A 14,154-nucleotide genomic window follows, 5' to 3' on the forward strand; every position below is an offset into this window, starting at 1 on the left:
ATTTTCATGAGATTTGATCGATTTGTGATGAAATTAATCGATTTTATCGTTCCTTCATTTTATTACAGAATTTCTCAAGATATAAGGCTCAGAGACAAAATTCCAAATCCGTTGCCATCTGAAAAAAAGCCAAAAAAGTCTACAATCAGACTGGATACAGAAAAATGTATAATGCTCACTGATAAAATTAAATCGTTAATAGTTAACTCATCAGCAAACTTAAATACGCTTCAATTGGGTTTAGATGACCTACTTGATAAAGTTGTCAAGGCAGCAAAGGTTCAAAAACGAATGACCCAGTATTTTTCGAAATTAAGTATCCCAATGGAAATCAAGCTTAGTATTCTCACGCAAATTACAGAATTTGGATGCAATACCCCTCAATTCATTGTTGAGAATGCCAAGTCTTTTCAAGATAAAATTATTACAGATTTCCACCTTCAAATTTATACAACATTATAAAAATTTATGAATAAAAACTTGATATAAAATAACATTTTTATTTTTACTAAGAAAAAAAGGTTTTTGATAATAAATTTATTTTATTTCGAAAAAGTAGCAATAATCGTAAAAGGGTATTGATAGGCTTGCTAAAGTAACTAATTTTAGCTGTCAAATACTTTTGTATTTTGAAGTAAATTAGTATAAATTTGTTTTTACTTTTATTTCGAAAAAGTAGCAATAATCGTAAAAGGGTATTGATAGGCTTGCTAAAGTAACTAATTTTAGCTGTCAAATACTTTTGTATTTTGAAGTAAATTAGTATAAATTTGTTTTTACTTTTATTTCGAAAAAGTAGCAATAATCGTAAAAGGGTATTGATAGGCTTGCTAAAGTAACTAATTTTAGCTGTCAAATACTTTTGTATTTTGAAGTAAATTAGTATAAATTTGTTTTTACTTTTATTTCGAAAAAGTAGCAATAATCGTAAAAGGGTATTGATAGGCTTGCTAAAGTAACTAATTTTAGCTGTCAAATACTTTTGTATTTTGAAGTAAATTAGTATAAATTTGATATTATTTTAACTCCCTTTGAAAACCTCAATTTTCCATACAGAGGGAACGGGAATAGCATCCAATATTCCCTGAGAATGGTTGCGCATTCTCAGTTCCCTCTATATTTCGAACGAAGCTCTCATCGGTCTTTTTTTTTAATACTAAACGTTTTTTTCCCCTGTCACTTTTAGCTAAAATTTGGGTTTGCCGTTTAGGTTGTATCAGAATAGCTATTTGATATGATATTATATTTTGACTGTTAACATGCTCTAAAGTTCCATTTTGGTCAGAATGAGCTGAATACAGTTTTAGAATCTATAATGTTAATATAAAAATGTTATTGTGTGAATTCAGTAGTCTAAAAAATTAGAATTGATATAAGCAAACATTTAAAAGAGACATGAACGAAATAATTTATTCCAAATCTTCATTTTTTTCCGAAAATTCAAACGAAATATATGCGTTTTCATGTATACAAAGTTTGAAATATATGCGTTTTCATATTATAATTACTAACAAAGTTTGAAAATTTGTGCCTTTTTGCTTAAATATCTTTATGGAATGACAGCTCTTCAATGTGCAGTAAAAATTGGAAAAAATGAATTAACAGGGTGAACTCATCAATAGGAATCTCAATCTCTTGATCGGATTCGCATTTGCAATGAGACTTCTTGTCTTTCTTGTCATTCTCTATATTTCTTGTCTTTCTTAACCTGTTGGCTTCTCTATTCTTATATACTAAGGAGTTTCTCCGCTTTATGACGAAGTTTTTCTTCAAGCTTCTTCAAATTGTTCTCCCTGTACTTGAGAAATTCTTCTTCCGGGACATTTTGCTCTTCTCTTCGACTATATGAGAGAGTCTTGCCTTTCTCTGATTTTCAGTCTCACCTTCAAGAGTTTCCAGTCCACTTGTAGGTTGTCGATTTACAAAAGTAAAAATTTGGTGTCATTTACACTATCCAGAAAATTTTGCTTTAAAAGCGAGCAGGAGATTAAGTTTGTGAAATTGAGATTATAAAATTTCTATTATTAAAGCAAAATATTGATAGTGTAGCATTATATTGTGTACAGAAAGATTATTATTCAACATAATTGTTCATAATTATTCATGTCAAGCCTAGATAAGGATAAGCATACAAATTTTATACTAAACTTAATGAAAGATAGAGAAACCCTTGTTTATTGGATGACATATTCAATGCGTTCCAATAATTATTACTGGGCTTCAAGCGCATTATATCTTCTTGGTACTTTAGATCAACTAAATAAAGATGATGCAATAGATTTTTTGATGAAGTGCAAATGTGCAAACGGTGCCTTTGGTGGTAATATCGGTTCAGAGCCAAATATACATAATACACTTTCAGTCATACAAACTTTAATCCTTTACGATCGATTTGACCTGATTGATCAAGAACCTATAGTTAAATGGATTCAGAGTTTACAAAAGTCCGATGGATCTTTTACAAATGGGCAATGGAATGAAGTAGATACGAAATTTACATTTTGTGCGCTTGCAATATTAAAGCTTTTTAATAAATTAGATGCAATCAATTTGGATTCAGCAGTTAACTGGCTAATTTCATGCCAAAATTCCGATGGTGGTTTCGGATGTTTTCCGCACTGCGAATCACATTGTGGCCAAGTATTTACATCATTAGCAGCACTTTCAATAGCAAATGCACTAGAAAAAGTAGATTGTACGGCTCTAAGATTATTTTTAACAGAGAGACAAACAAAAGATGGTGGATTTAATGGCAGACCTGAGAAAGAATCCGATGTTTGTTATTCATGGTGGGCTGGCGCACCATTATCAATATTAGGTGAAAAAGATAGTATCAATGCCGAATTTCTGAAAGATTTTATACTCTCAGCGCAAGATCCTGATACTGGTGGTATCGCTGATCGTCCTGGCAATCATGCCGATCCTTATCATACATTTTTTGGTTGTGCTGGATTATCACTGTTTGGATTCTTCGACCTCCCTAAAATTGACCCTGTTCTAGCCTTACCTGTTGAAGTTTTGAAGCGCCATTTCAGATCATTAGGGGCAGAATATAACAAGTAATCAACTTAATGGTTGATTATTTGACCATAATTATTGTTTGTGTATTGTAATAAAATCTATACTGTTGTTATTTATGAACTTTCCATGTCGATTTTAAAAATTTTGGCACTTTTCTTATCCTGATAGATGTAAATGGATAATATTCGTAAATTCGAACCAGTTATATGGCAAGAGTATGAGTACTTTCAATTACAGAACGCTCTCGAAAAGTTAATTCAAATTTTTTACATCTCAATTTTTCTTGTTAAAAAATTATTCTCTTATTCAGAGTTCATATTTCAAGCTATGAAAAACGGTTTTTTGTTCAGAATTTTTCATTCTCAATGAGGAGGAAGCAGAAAGAGCACGTGATTTCGCTTCCCATTGATGCAAAACTTCATGTGCACATTACACTAGATACAAATAGAGTTTACCATAACATTCCACGCTCTATGCTTCCAGCATTTTCAAGAGAATCCGCTGGCACAGTTATTAACGATTCAAATTTTGATCCTGCCGTTTTACCAAATCAGGTACGTATTGTAAATGGACACAGCATTTCAAGACTTGTCGATGTAGAGCACGTCCTTCATGTAACAGTTGATCAAGAAAAAGGATTTGTCGGATTACCTCCAGAACTGGAAAGAGCTGTTAAAGCTAGTGGAATTAGTCATCAAGATATTATTAAAAACCCAGAGAACGCCGTTAATGTCATCAACTTTTTGAATAATGGTAATGAAAATCTACCTTTGCCAGTTGCCGAAAATATATCACAAGAACTTCCACCAGCAGAAAGCGTTATTAAGATTGGAAATCCATTACCTCTTTTACAAGATTTAACTAAAATTGATGAAGGTTCTACATGTACCGTCTATCACGCAGAATTTCAAGGAAAATTGATTGCCGTCAAAGAAATGCTATTAACCGATAAGACAGAAAAGGTTTTAATTGATGAAACGAGATTAATGTCAACTATGCACGATCCGCATATTATTGAGTTCTACGATGCATACAGAGATGGCGATAAGCTATGGATCTTGATGGAACTCATGGATGGCGGTTCTCTTACAAATATTGCAACATTTTGCGAGTGTCAAGAACCGCACATTGCATTCTTCGCAAAAGAAATTCTTTTAGCTCTTAAATACTTACGTTCGCAAAATAAAATACACAGGGACATTAAAACTGATAATGCATTACTTACATCAGACGGACATGTCAAAATTGCTGATTTCGGCTATACAGTTCAGTTATCGGAGCATAATGACAAGCGCCGATCAATCGTTGGAACGCCTTATTGGATGGCTCCAGAATTAATTCAAGCAACTCCTTATAATTATAGCGTAGATATATGGTCATTAGGAATTCTGTGTAGAGAACTCGCAGAAGGTGAACCACCTTACGTTTCTGAACCTCCAATGAAAGCTTTATTTTTAATTGTTTCCAAGGGAATTCCTGAGATATCAAATAAAAAGGAAAGAAGCCCTGAATTCCTGGACTTCCTCAGTAAATGTCTAGAAAGAGACCCAGAAAAACGTCCAACTGCTGCAGAATTACTCGAACATCCATTTATTAAGACTGCATGCCCTATTAAGTTTATTTCTCCTCTTATAAATTTGGCAAAGCAACTTGCCAATAATGAGGATTTCGAAAGTTTTTAATATTTGTAAATTATATTTATGATTTTACATGTAATTTAAATGTCATTCAATTTCTAATTATGATTTTTCTAACTGATAATTTTAAAACTTCTTTTCCATAGAATAAATCCATAATTTTGAATTTCAAATAAATAATTATCAAAAGAAAGCCATCAACTTCCAAATATAAGCTTTAATTCAAATCTATATGATAACTATCAGGTAGAAATTGCTAAATATCATTTAGATATGTTAAAAAGTGACATTCTTCAAAAATTTGAAAAATGGCAACTCAACAAAAAGTTTCTTTAGTTGTTGCTTCATATGATCTTCATTATTCAGTTACTCAGCTTAATGGTCCAGGAAATATTGCTACACAGCATAATGACAGTTACAACGCATTTGGAAATTCGCAAGCTAACAGAATCGTTCCAACAAATGATGGCAAGTTTGCTATATGTGCAAATCCACTTATTATTGTTGTTGATCCTAAAGGCTCAAAACTGCAACAATTTAATGGTCATCAGACTAATGTAACTGATGCTGTTTTCTCTGATAATAACTTCTATACATGCAGTGAAGATAGAACTATTAAAGTTTGGAACAAAACAACAAGCCGTTCAACACTTAGTATTTCAACTGGATCTGCTCTCAATGCCATTGCTCTTTTACCAACAAAGACAGCTGTAGTGGTCTGCAATGAAAAAGGTCAGATCGAAATCTACGATATTGTAAAGGGTGATCGTCTAGCTTTCATTTCAATCGCCACTTGCCCTGTAAGATCAATGGCTGTCACAAAAGATGGTACCAAAGTATATGCCGCTACTCAAGACGGTCAAGTACATATGTTAAATCTCAAATACGAAAATAAGCAATATGAATTTTCCGAATTCGAAAAGTTCGAAGCTCACAAAGAAATCCCGCTTAGAATTATTCTTTCTCCTGACGAAACACTTCTTGTAACTACTTCATCTGACTCACAAGTCAGAATGTGGGATGCAGCCACCGGAAAATCCGCTGGAGAATTCACTTGCTCAGACATGAAGAAGTTTGTTTGGGACGCTGCCTTCACTCCAGACGGAAAGATGCTCTGCACAGCAGGAACAGACATGAGCGCAAGAGTTTGGGATGTTCAAACAAAGGCTCTTCTTGCACATTACGAGTGGCATAAAAAAGGTATCACATGTCTCAACGTAATCACTTATTAAAAATTTAATTTTGTTTGTTCATATGTGAATTTGTATTTGATTAAAAATACAGCTTATTATTATCTTCAAAGATCTGTTTTTAAGACATATTTCAATAAACAAAAAGAAAATATAAAAAAAATATTCTCTGAAAATGAAATTTTCCATTGGTTATAGTGTGAATCTATATGCAATACAATTCAATTTGACTTCTTCATGGTTAGATGTTATAATTCTATGGCATACTTAATATTTGAAACTGAATTAGCATCAAGCAATGTAAAATTATATTAAAATGATTCTAAATTGGATTGCAAATGTAATGAGCATGAAAATGCAGATGTCTTGCCCTGATAAATTCTGAAATTTGAAAAATAAAAAACGGAAGATTTGAATTTAGAATATGCAATCTTTTAGTTTCAGTCGTTCGCCGGTTGTTGCTTCTCCGACAAAAAGAGTAAGAAGCAATACGAGAACACCTTCGTCGAGAATTTCTGATTTAAGCAAGAGTAATGACTCAACTATTTCTCGATTTTCACCAAAACCAAGTAAACCGGCCGGTAACAAACAAACAACTCAGGCTCAACCTCCGTCACAACCGAACGTAGAAGAAATTTTAAAAAATCCCTCGGCAAATTCTCAAATTATCGATTTTGTCAAGAAAACTGCATCTTATTACATTCAAGCTTTAAGTTATAACTATCCTGATATCAAAAATCAGATGAGAAATGCACATTCGAAATTTTTCCAAGATTTTAATTGCTGGATTAGAAATTCAGGGAAAATATCTCAACGAAAACGTCAACAAGAAAGTGTATCTTCTATTAGAGAATTGGAATCAACGAGAGAAAATATGCAAACAAATCTTGGAGATTTGCATAAAGAATTATCTGTATGGCGTAGTGTTAATACTAATGTAGAAACGGATTATTTCGTTAAGATTGATAAATTTGATGATAATTTTGTTCTGGATCAAGCTGAATTTAGAAATCATATTGCTGTGTTCTTAACTAATCTTGATGCCCTCTCATTGAGTATACACCGAGGTGAAATATCAATAGAAAACGCAAAGAGGCGCTCAAAAGAGTTATGTGATTATATGATTACTACTTTACCAATAGATCAGAATGAGAAGATTAAGCTTTCCCAGATGTATCCTGATGTTGTTTAATAAAAATGTTTCTTATGAATAATTAATTATTCTTTTTGATATGAGAGTAACTATATGAATTCACCATAGACAAATCAATTGTTTGCAAATTATGTAGATCACCCTTAAAGAAAAACAAATATTGAGAATGATAAGGATAATATATTCTCAAAAAGATCTCAATCATCAAAAAATCTGTGGAATAAATGAACTTGTGTGTATTTTATTACTGGATTTTTAATCCATGAACTTGGTGTACAGGTAATATCAAATTTTTTGATTTGTTCGAAATAAAGAGTAAAAGCATTTATTTTAAAGTTCGAAGGCCTTTCCTGGTTCTGCAAGAATAGCCTCACGTTGATCAACAAGGGATTGTATTGGGTTAACACGAGAAGATTCAACGAACTCGCCAGCGAGAATAATTTCATCAAGAAGCATATATGCATAATGGAAGCCGAAAATAACATCAACTTCACGAACATTGCCGAAGAAAGCATCAAGTGTTTCGACATAGAAGTGGATTGCATCGAGCATCATAGACTCGTTGTCATTAACATCGACGCACATAACGAAGTAAAGAGATGCATATCTGTTATAGACAAGCTTTCTGTCTCTCCATTCAATAAATGTGCAAAAGTTTGCTGGGCGGCTTAAAATTGCGTTAGAAACTTCACGTGTGATTTTATCTTTTGACTTCTTTGTCTGTGGCTCGTACCACTTTGAAAGACGGGCCTTGCCTTGACGATTGAAAAGGAGGAAGAAATGAATCATATTATTCGATTAATGTCATAACCGTCACGATTTTTGGGGGATAAAAAAAATAGAGAAACAATGAGGATACTTCGCATAGCATATGCTGGTTTTCGGTAAGTATTCCGTGAATGTCTAATAAATCATGGGTTATTCAATGGAATACGAACTCAAAACGTATTCACGCTCAAAAATATGGAGAGTAATATGTGAGCTAATTTAAAATACCAAATTGGGCAGGTATATGCATTCTTCAAACTCTAATAACTTATCAAATTTATAAAATTCCTACTTGAGATATAATTAAGTAGAAATATCATCTCGATAACAACATAATGATCGGAGTTTTTTATATCTGCTATTAAAATATGAATTGTGCTAATATGAAATTTTATATTTGAATGGAAATTGTCAATCATATATAAAGTGAGGTATTGCCACTGATGTTTTCGTAATGGTTTTGGTAATATTAATGAAATATCATTGTATTTGAACGAAAATTGGTTCAATATCTTTTAAAGACAGCTATCAAATGAAATATTCCAGACAAAAGATTCTATAGTATTTTTCACAGAATTGAGATATAGTAAATGATTACCTTGTTGTGTAAAATTTCAAATTTATCATCGAAAAGCTAATTTCTATTGAAATCTGCATTAAAATCTTGTGATGCATAGGTACAGCATTAACTAGGAATCATTATAAGGTTGCATATTTCAGACATCAATTTTTGAATGGCCTGTTTTTTTTTTCAAAATGAAGAATAGTCAGTATCTGTTATATTAACAAGTTTGAATATCCTTTATTAACAAACAATTAACCCTTTCAATTCAGAATTTTAATGTACATTCAAAAGTTCGGATATTTTTTACATTATTAAAAGTAAAGAAATAATGAATGTTATGATGCGATTTTTTGAATTTTGAATATTTCCTAAACTTTTTATATCAAAGTCTAAGATATGTTATTCTGCTAGCTGTCATAAAAAATCCATACTCAAAAACGAAATAATAAATGTCATAAAAATTTAAGTTGAAGGTTCAATGTGCTATAAATTTTTCCCTACTCGAACACGAAATTGTAAACCAGATTTAGTAGGCAATTATGTTGCATGCTAAGATCAGTCATAATGTAAACCTCTCAATTTTATTGTCGTGGGAAGTATCTCAATTCCTTCAAAAAAATTGAAAAACTATTTAATTTTAAAAATATAATACTTTTAATTAGTTAAGTAATTGGAGATATTTTTAAAAAATCACTTTTGATAATACTTTTGAGAACTTTAATTAAAAAAATATATTCAAAAATATCCAGGATATCAAGAGGGAATTGTTCCTTATGAGGTATATAGTTATGATGTATACCTCATAAGGAACAATTTCCTCCTTAAAATGAGAAAACTTGTTCGAAATTGTTTATTGTTATAGACCGAAAATAGATTTTTTCGGTTTTCTCTTCAAATAATTGAAAGAATGATACTATTATAGGTTTATTATATTATATAGCATATAATCATGCTATAGCCGAAAATTATAAGTTTTGAGAAGATTGAATATAACACAAATAAATTTGAATGTAAGTTAAATTGCTTGTTGTTTTTAATAGCTATTTAATGAGAAATCCAATATTGCAAAATTCAAATTGAATGATTGAAAGAACAGAAAAAGTCATTCTTTTCAATTTCGAATATGTTTCATTGTATTTATAATTATATGGCAAATAAGATATTTAAACTTGATTTTTGAAGGAAAATTCACAAAATTGAATAAATTCAAATAATTTTTATTCAAAAATAAACTAGTTATTTGAGTTTAATACTAATTATCTATTCAAACTACAAAGTTTGTAATTTAAAATATTTTGTGAGATCAGATTGAATTAATTCAAGGTTCTTTTCAATTAATATTCATGACCATATTACGCATTTTCGAACATTCTAAACCAAATATATAAAAATGGGAGACGAATGTTAAATTTGCTAGACATGGGGGAGTTGTTTACCGAGTTTTAGCTCTTATCTCTAACAAAAAATTAATTTTTAAAAAAATGACCGAATACGTTTCACAGCGAGAAAAAATAAAAGGCAAGATAGAATTTTCTAGACATAAAGAAGTTGTTTACCGAGTTTTAGCTCTTATCTCTAACAAAAAATTGATTTTTAAAAAAATGACCGAAAACGTTTCACAGCGAGAAAAAAATAAAAGGCAAGATAGAATTTTCTAGACATAAAGAAGTTGTTTACCGAGTTTTAGCTCTTATCTCTAACAAAAAATTGATTTTTAAAAAAAAGACCGAATACGTTTCACAGCGAGAAAAAAATAAAAGGCAAGATAGAATTTTCTAGACATAAAGAAGTTGTCTACCAAGTGTCAGCTGTTACTTCTTCTCAATACTGATATAAAATAAAAATCTTTATTATTTATTTAACCTTTATTGTTTCATTAAACTTCATTTATTTTATATTATAGTTTTATTCTTTTAGCTACTTGTAAAATACTCTAATTTTATATCATCATTTTACCGGATTATTCTTCAGTGCATCGATTGTGTATCTAAAATAATATCATTATCCTTATTCTGTTTTTTCCAAAATTCTTTTAAATATCTTTTTTGGTTAGATTACTTTCTACTTTTTACTTTTATTTTTTAATTTCAAAAAAAAAATTTGGTGATTGTTCTATTCTGTTACAATGTGCATTATCATATTCTAATGAATTATTCATTACATACATTTAAAAAAACTTGTTAAAAATGAAATTAAAAAATTATGTTTATTATTACGCTGTGAATGTGTCAACAGCGGTCATGCCTGTATCTGTATCCCATATTTGCCACAACCTTTCTGTATCTGCATTTGTGTATTTCGGTTTCAGCTGATACATTTGATTTGGCGTGTAATTTGTTCCAGTTAATGGATTAATTAGGAGATCTTCATGCGGTAATTAATACACCTATCAAGTGTACTGTGGCACTGCGAGCCTCCTTACCCATTATATGTGAATTTGACACTTTACAAAACCACTAACGTATATTTTACAACATGAACGCAAAAACTAACTTAACCTTAAATATTTACAAAACCACCAACCACTTCACCTCACTAACGAACTCACTAATGAAAAAATAAACGTTCTCATAAATTTTCTTCTATATCTTCATCGTCAGTGTTAACCCTATTGTAGTCATACTTGAAGTCATAAAGTTTCTCAAGTTTTGAAATGCATAGTCTTGTTAACTTACCTTCATCATCATAAGTTTTTATAAAACTACCATGACAATCTTTATACACAGTCAATGTATAATCTACTGGTCTAGGATGAAGTGTAAAGAACATGTTATACTCAGGAAGGAAGAATAAATGTTTAAATGTATGTTTGTTATATTTTTCGATTTGTATGAGTTGCTTTTGTTCTGTCATTTATATAAAAATAAAATAAAAAATAAACTTAAAAATTAATGATATCACCACCCTCACACGTATGAAAACATAGCACAAAAATAAATTTAGGTGAAGTGGTGAGATCTCACCTCTTTTTTCACCTGTTTTTTCACCCTGTTGAATTCATTGCTTTATAACTCTCTTCCTTGGTTTCTTTTTAGTTGCTTTCTTCACGTCTGTCTCCAACTTGACTGTCTTTCTTCTTCGTCCGTAATGATACCAGTTACTTCCACCAGTCAATGGGTCAAATGGTCTTTCGTAAGGGTTTCCATACATTCCATAGGGACCATACGGAAGAACTACTGGTGGAGAAGAAACATTTTCTTTAGTTCCATCGAATCTATTTAAATGCATTGTTTCACCTTTCATCTGGTCATTAAAGTCTTTTGCGTGTTTTGCAAACTCATCGTCCTTTCCTAAAGCATTTTCTGACTCAGTCGCAACCAAATTGGATGCTTTATTTATGAGCCCTATTTTATTTAATCTTAACTTCTTTGCAACCCAGCCTCCAATCTTCCCTTTATTTGCATCTAATGTCTTCGAAACCCTTCCTCCACTCATTTTATTTACTGTGTCATAAGCTCCAAGTGCTTTTGCTCCAAATGCTAATGCTTTTGTTCCCATTGCGCCTAAAGCTGCCCAAGCTACCATTTACATCATATTAAAATCATCTCTCTTCAATATTATCTCATAAAAGTTCTCGTTACTGGAGAAAGTCAATGAAACATAAGCGTTCTCACGGGCTTCGCCCTCACCGCTTTGCGGTCTATCTAACTTATTTCTTATATCATCTATACGCTTCAAAATGTCTGAACAATTGCTAACATCTTCTACAACAGTTATTTCATCATGAATGACCTTCAAGAACAAGCTCATTTAATATGCTATTAAAATCATCTCAATAATGAGTCCATCCTTTCCGTCTTTGGGTAGCACAACATCTTTCATTGAAGAAGGTTCGACAAGTCTTATGTTAAACTTACTGACAAAGTTTGTTATACTATAATGCTTCGGCGGCGAATACATGTAGTTTGAAAGACATAATATAGATTCTTCAGCAAATTCACTTATACTGGATTTTATAACAATGTTCTCACGAGACCAAATACCACCAATTGACAATCTTGTAAGCAATCCTGCTGAACCTTCTACTGTAAACGTCGATGGTAACATTCCACGAAGGTCATCTATTGACATCTTTGAGTCACTGAATTTAAATATTTTCTTAAAGCAATCGTCATTATCTAACCATGCAATAGCTTTGAAGTTTTCATTCGAATATACATCTGCTTCATTAAATGTAAAACCTGACTTCTTTGCAGAGATGACTTTAAAATCTATTGAGTTTGTTTCAAAATTATATGCTATGGTAACTTCTGAAGGTAATGGATGTCCTTCCGCAGTCAGTTGTTCTCTCACTACCGTTTGAAGCTTTGTATTAAAAACTTTCATGTCATCTCCTGTGTCTAGGTTCACATACACAGCAACAGGGAAACTATCTTGCTTCTTTGTTTCATCATTATATCTCAAAACATTAAAGTTCTTCAATAATATTGTTCTTCCTGCTGGAATACTTCTAACTTGTCTGATTTCAATAGCTTTCTCACCTCCTACATACTCTACCCAGTGTCTTGGATATTCATAAGTATACTGACTTTCTTGAATTTTGGTTGGTTTCATCATAACGTGTTCATAGTATATCTTTATACTCTTGTCAGTTAGACTCGGTGCTATGTTCTGAATATTTCTGACTTGCATTTTTAATGGAGATAAAATGAAGCATTTAATACATGACGTAGATGAAGACATGAATGAAACTACAGATAAACTTAACTCTTCTCTCATTCTTCCTTTCAGTAAGGACTATGAGTTCTGTTCAAATGGTGTTTATTTCTATTGTGGAAAGATGGGTTCAGGTAAGACATTTAACCTCATTTGTCATATACTCATAACAGAGCGTTTAGGAAACGACTCTTACTATGACCAAATCATTATATCAGCAACTTCAGACTCTATGGATTCAACAGCGAAAACATTTATGTCAAAAGTTCAAGCCTCTGTCGTTAAAGTTCCAGACAGTGAACTCATTGAATTTCTTCAACGTTACATTCGACGTAAGAGGAAATATTATGCCATCGTTGAATTTATACAGTCAGGAATGCAAAAGACTTCTGAGGAGATGGAAAGAATTATTGACAAACACCACTTACGTCAATACTCAGGAGTTTACGATATGAAACGACTTACAAACTACATTCTGTCAAAACTTTCAAAATACCCCTTCAAAAAATATCCATCAAACACTTTATTAGTTTGTGACGACTTCGCCGGAAAAGGTTTAGTGTCAAAACCAGACTCACCATTAGCTAACATCATTACTAAAGTCAGACATTACCATTTAACTGTAGCAATACTTATGCAAACATGGAGGTTTTTAGCTTTAAACATAAAACGTCTCATAACTGACTTCGTTATCTTTCAAGGTTTCTCACGTTATGATATTGAACTCATTTGGAAACAGTCAGGTATAACATTACCTTTTGAAGAAATTTGGGAAGCATATAAGTTTCTCATCTCTCCTCGTTCATACCTTGAGATTCATATCATGACTAATACCATTAAAGTCAAAAATATTCCATGGGAACGACCAACATTATTTTAAAGCTTAACCTTCAATTGACTGATGGTAAACAAATTCCATGCATCTCTGTCGCCATTTCTGTTAATATTTTTGCTGTCATTCATATCATCCACTTCCCCATCCGTTAGCTTTTGAGGATATGTGTTAGAATAGCTGTTCTTAAATGAAGGCTTCTCACCTTTTAGCGCATAAACTCTATAACTTTCTGCATACTTTATGTTTGAACCTCCTGAGCCATCATTGACATAAATTTTTATAGGCTTCCACCCTTTGTTCATGTTCCTGCTTCTTCCCTTTGCTCTTTT

General features: G+C 31.7%; 6 protein-coding genes across 6 annotated transcripts, besides 4 other annotated features; 5 read left to right on the forward strand and 1 right to left on the reverse strand.

The window, feature by feature from the left end:
- Positions 1-1,204: part of a mobile genetic element that runs on past the window's edge.
- A 361-nt stretch (positions 1,205-1,565) lies between these two features.
- On the forward strand, positions 1,566-3,141 carry TVAGG3_0806440 (Rab geranylgeranyltransferase protein; the record flags this gene model as incomplete). Its single annotated transcript, XM_001304843.1, has 1 exon — positions 2,152-3,063. One exon carries the CDS (start codon positions 2,152-2,154, stop codon positions 3,061-3,063), a length of 912 nt encoding a protein of 303 aa, XP_001304844.1.
- Positions 3,142-3,386: 245 nt separating this feature from the next.
- TVAGG3_0806450 (STKc PAK domain-containing protein) lies at positions 3,387-4,703 on the forward strand (the record flags this gene model as incomplete). The annotated part of the gene is made up of 1 exon (XM_001304844.1): positions 3,387-4,703. One exon carries the CDS (start codon positions 3,387-3,389, stop codon positions 4,701-4,703), a length of 1,317 nt encoding a protein of 438 aa, XP_001304845.1.
- Positions 4,704-4,961: 258 nt separating this feature from the next.
- TVAGG3_0806460 (TOR signaling) lies at positions 4,962-5,938 on the forward strand (the record flags this gene model as incomplete). Its single annotated transcript, XM_001304845.1, has 1 exon — positions 4,967-5,890. One exon carries the CDS (start codon positions 4,967-4,969, stop codon positions 5,888-5,890), a length of 924 nt encoding a protein of 307 aa, XP_001304846.1.
- A 177-nt stretch (positions 5,939-6,115) lies between these two features.
- Positions 6,116-7,040, forward strand: TVAGG3_0806470 (uncharacterized protein; the record flags this gene model as incomplete). The annotated part of the gene is made up of 1 exon (XM_001304846.2): positions 6,273-7,040. One exon carries the CDS (start codon positions 6,273-6,275, stop codon positions 7,038-7,040), a length of 768 nt encoding a protein of 255 aa, XP_001304847.1.
- A 185-nt stretch (positions 7,041-7,225) lies between these two features.
- Positions 7,226-8,284, reverse strand: TVAGG3_0806480 (protein transport; the record flags this gene model as incomplete). The annotated part of the gene is made up of 1 exon (XM_001304847.2): positions 7,332-7,790. The coding sequence occupies one exon, from the start codon at positions 7,788-7,790 to the stop codon at positions 7,332-7,334; it is 459 nt and encodes a 152-aa protein (XP_001304848.1).
- A 906-nt stretch (positions 8,285-9,190) lies between these two features.
- Positions 9,191-10,027: a mobile genetic element.
- A 227-nt stretch (positions 10,028-10,254) lies between these two features.
- Positions 10,255-10,283: a mobile genetic element.
- A 446-nt stretch (positions 10,284-10,729) lies between these two features.
- Positions 10,730-14,154: part of a mobile genetic element that runs on past the window's edge.
- Positions 13,016-13,870, forward strand: TVAGG3_0806520 (protein of unknown function, DUF4106 family; the record flags this gene model as incomplete). The annotated part of the gene is made up of 1 exon (XM_051247532.1): positions 13,016-13,870. One exon carries the CDS (start codon positions 13,016-13,018, stop codon positions 13,868-13,870), a length of 855 nt encoding a protein of 284 aa, XP_051083007.1.

The sequence above is a fragment of the Trichomonas vaginalis genome, chromosome VI (genome assembly GCF_026262505.1).
Source record: "Trichomonas vaginalis G3 chromosome VI, whole genome shotgun sequence".
Taxonomy (NCBI): domain Eukaryota; phylum Parabasalia; order Trichomonadida; family Trichomonadidae; genus Trichomonas; species Trichomonas vaginalis.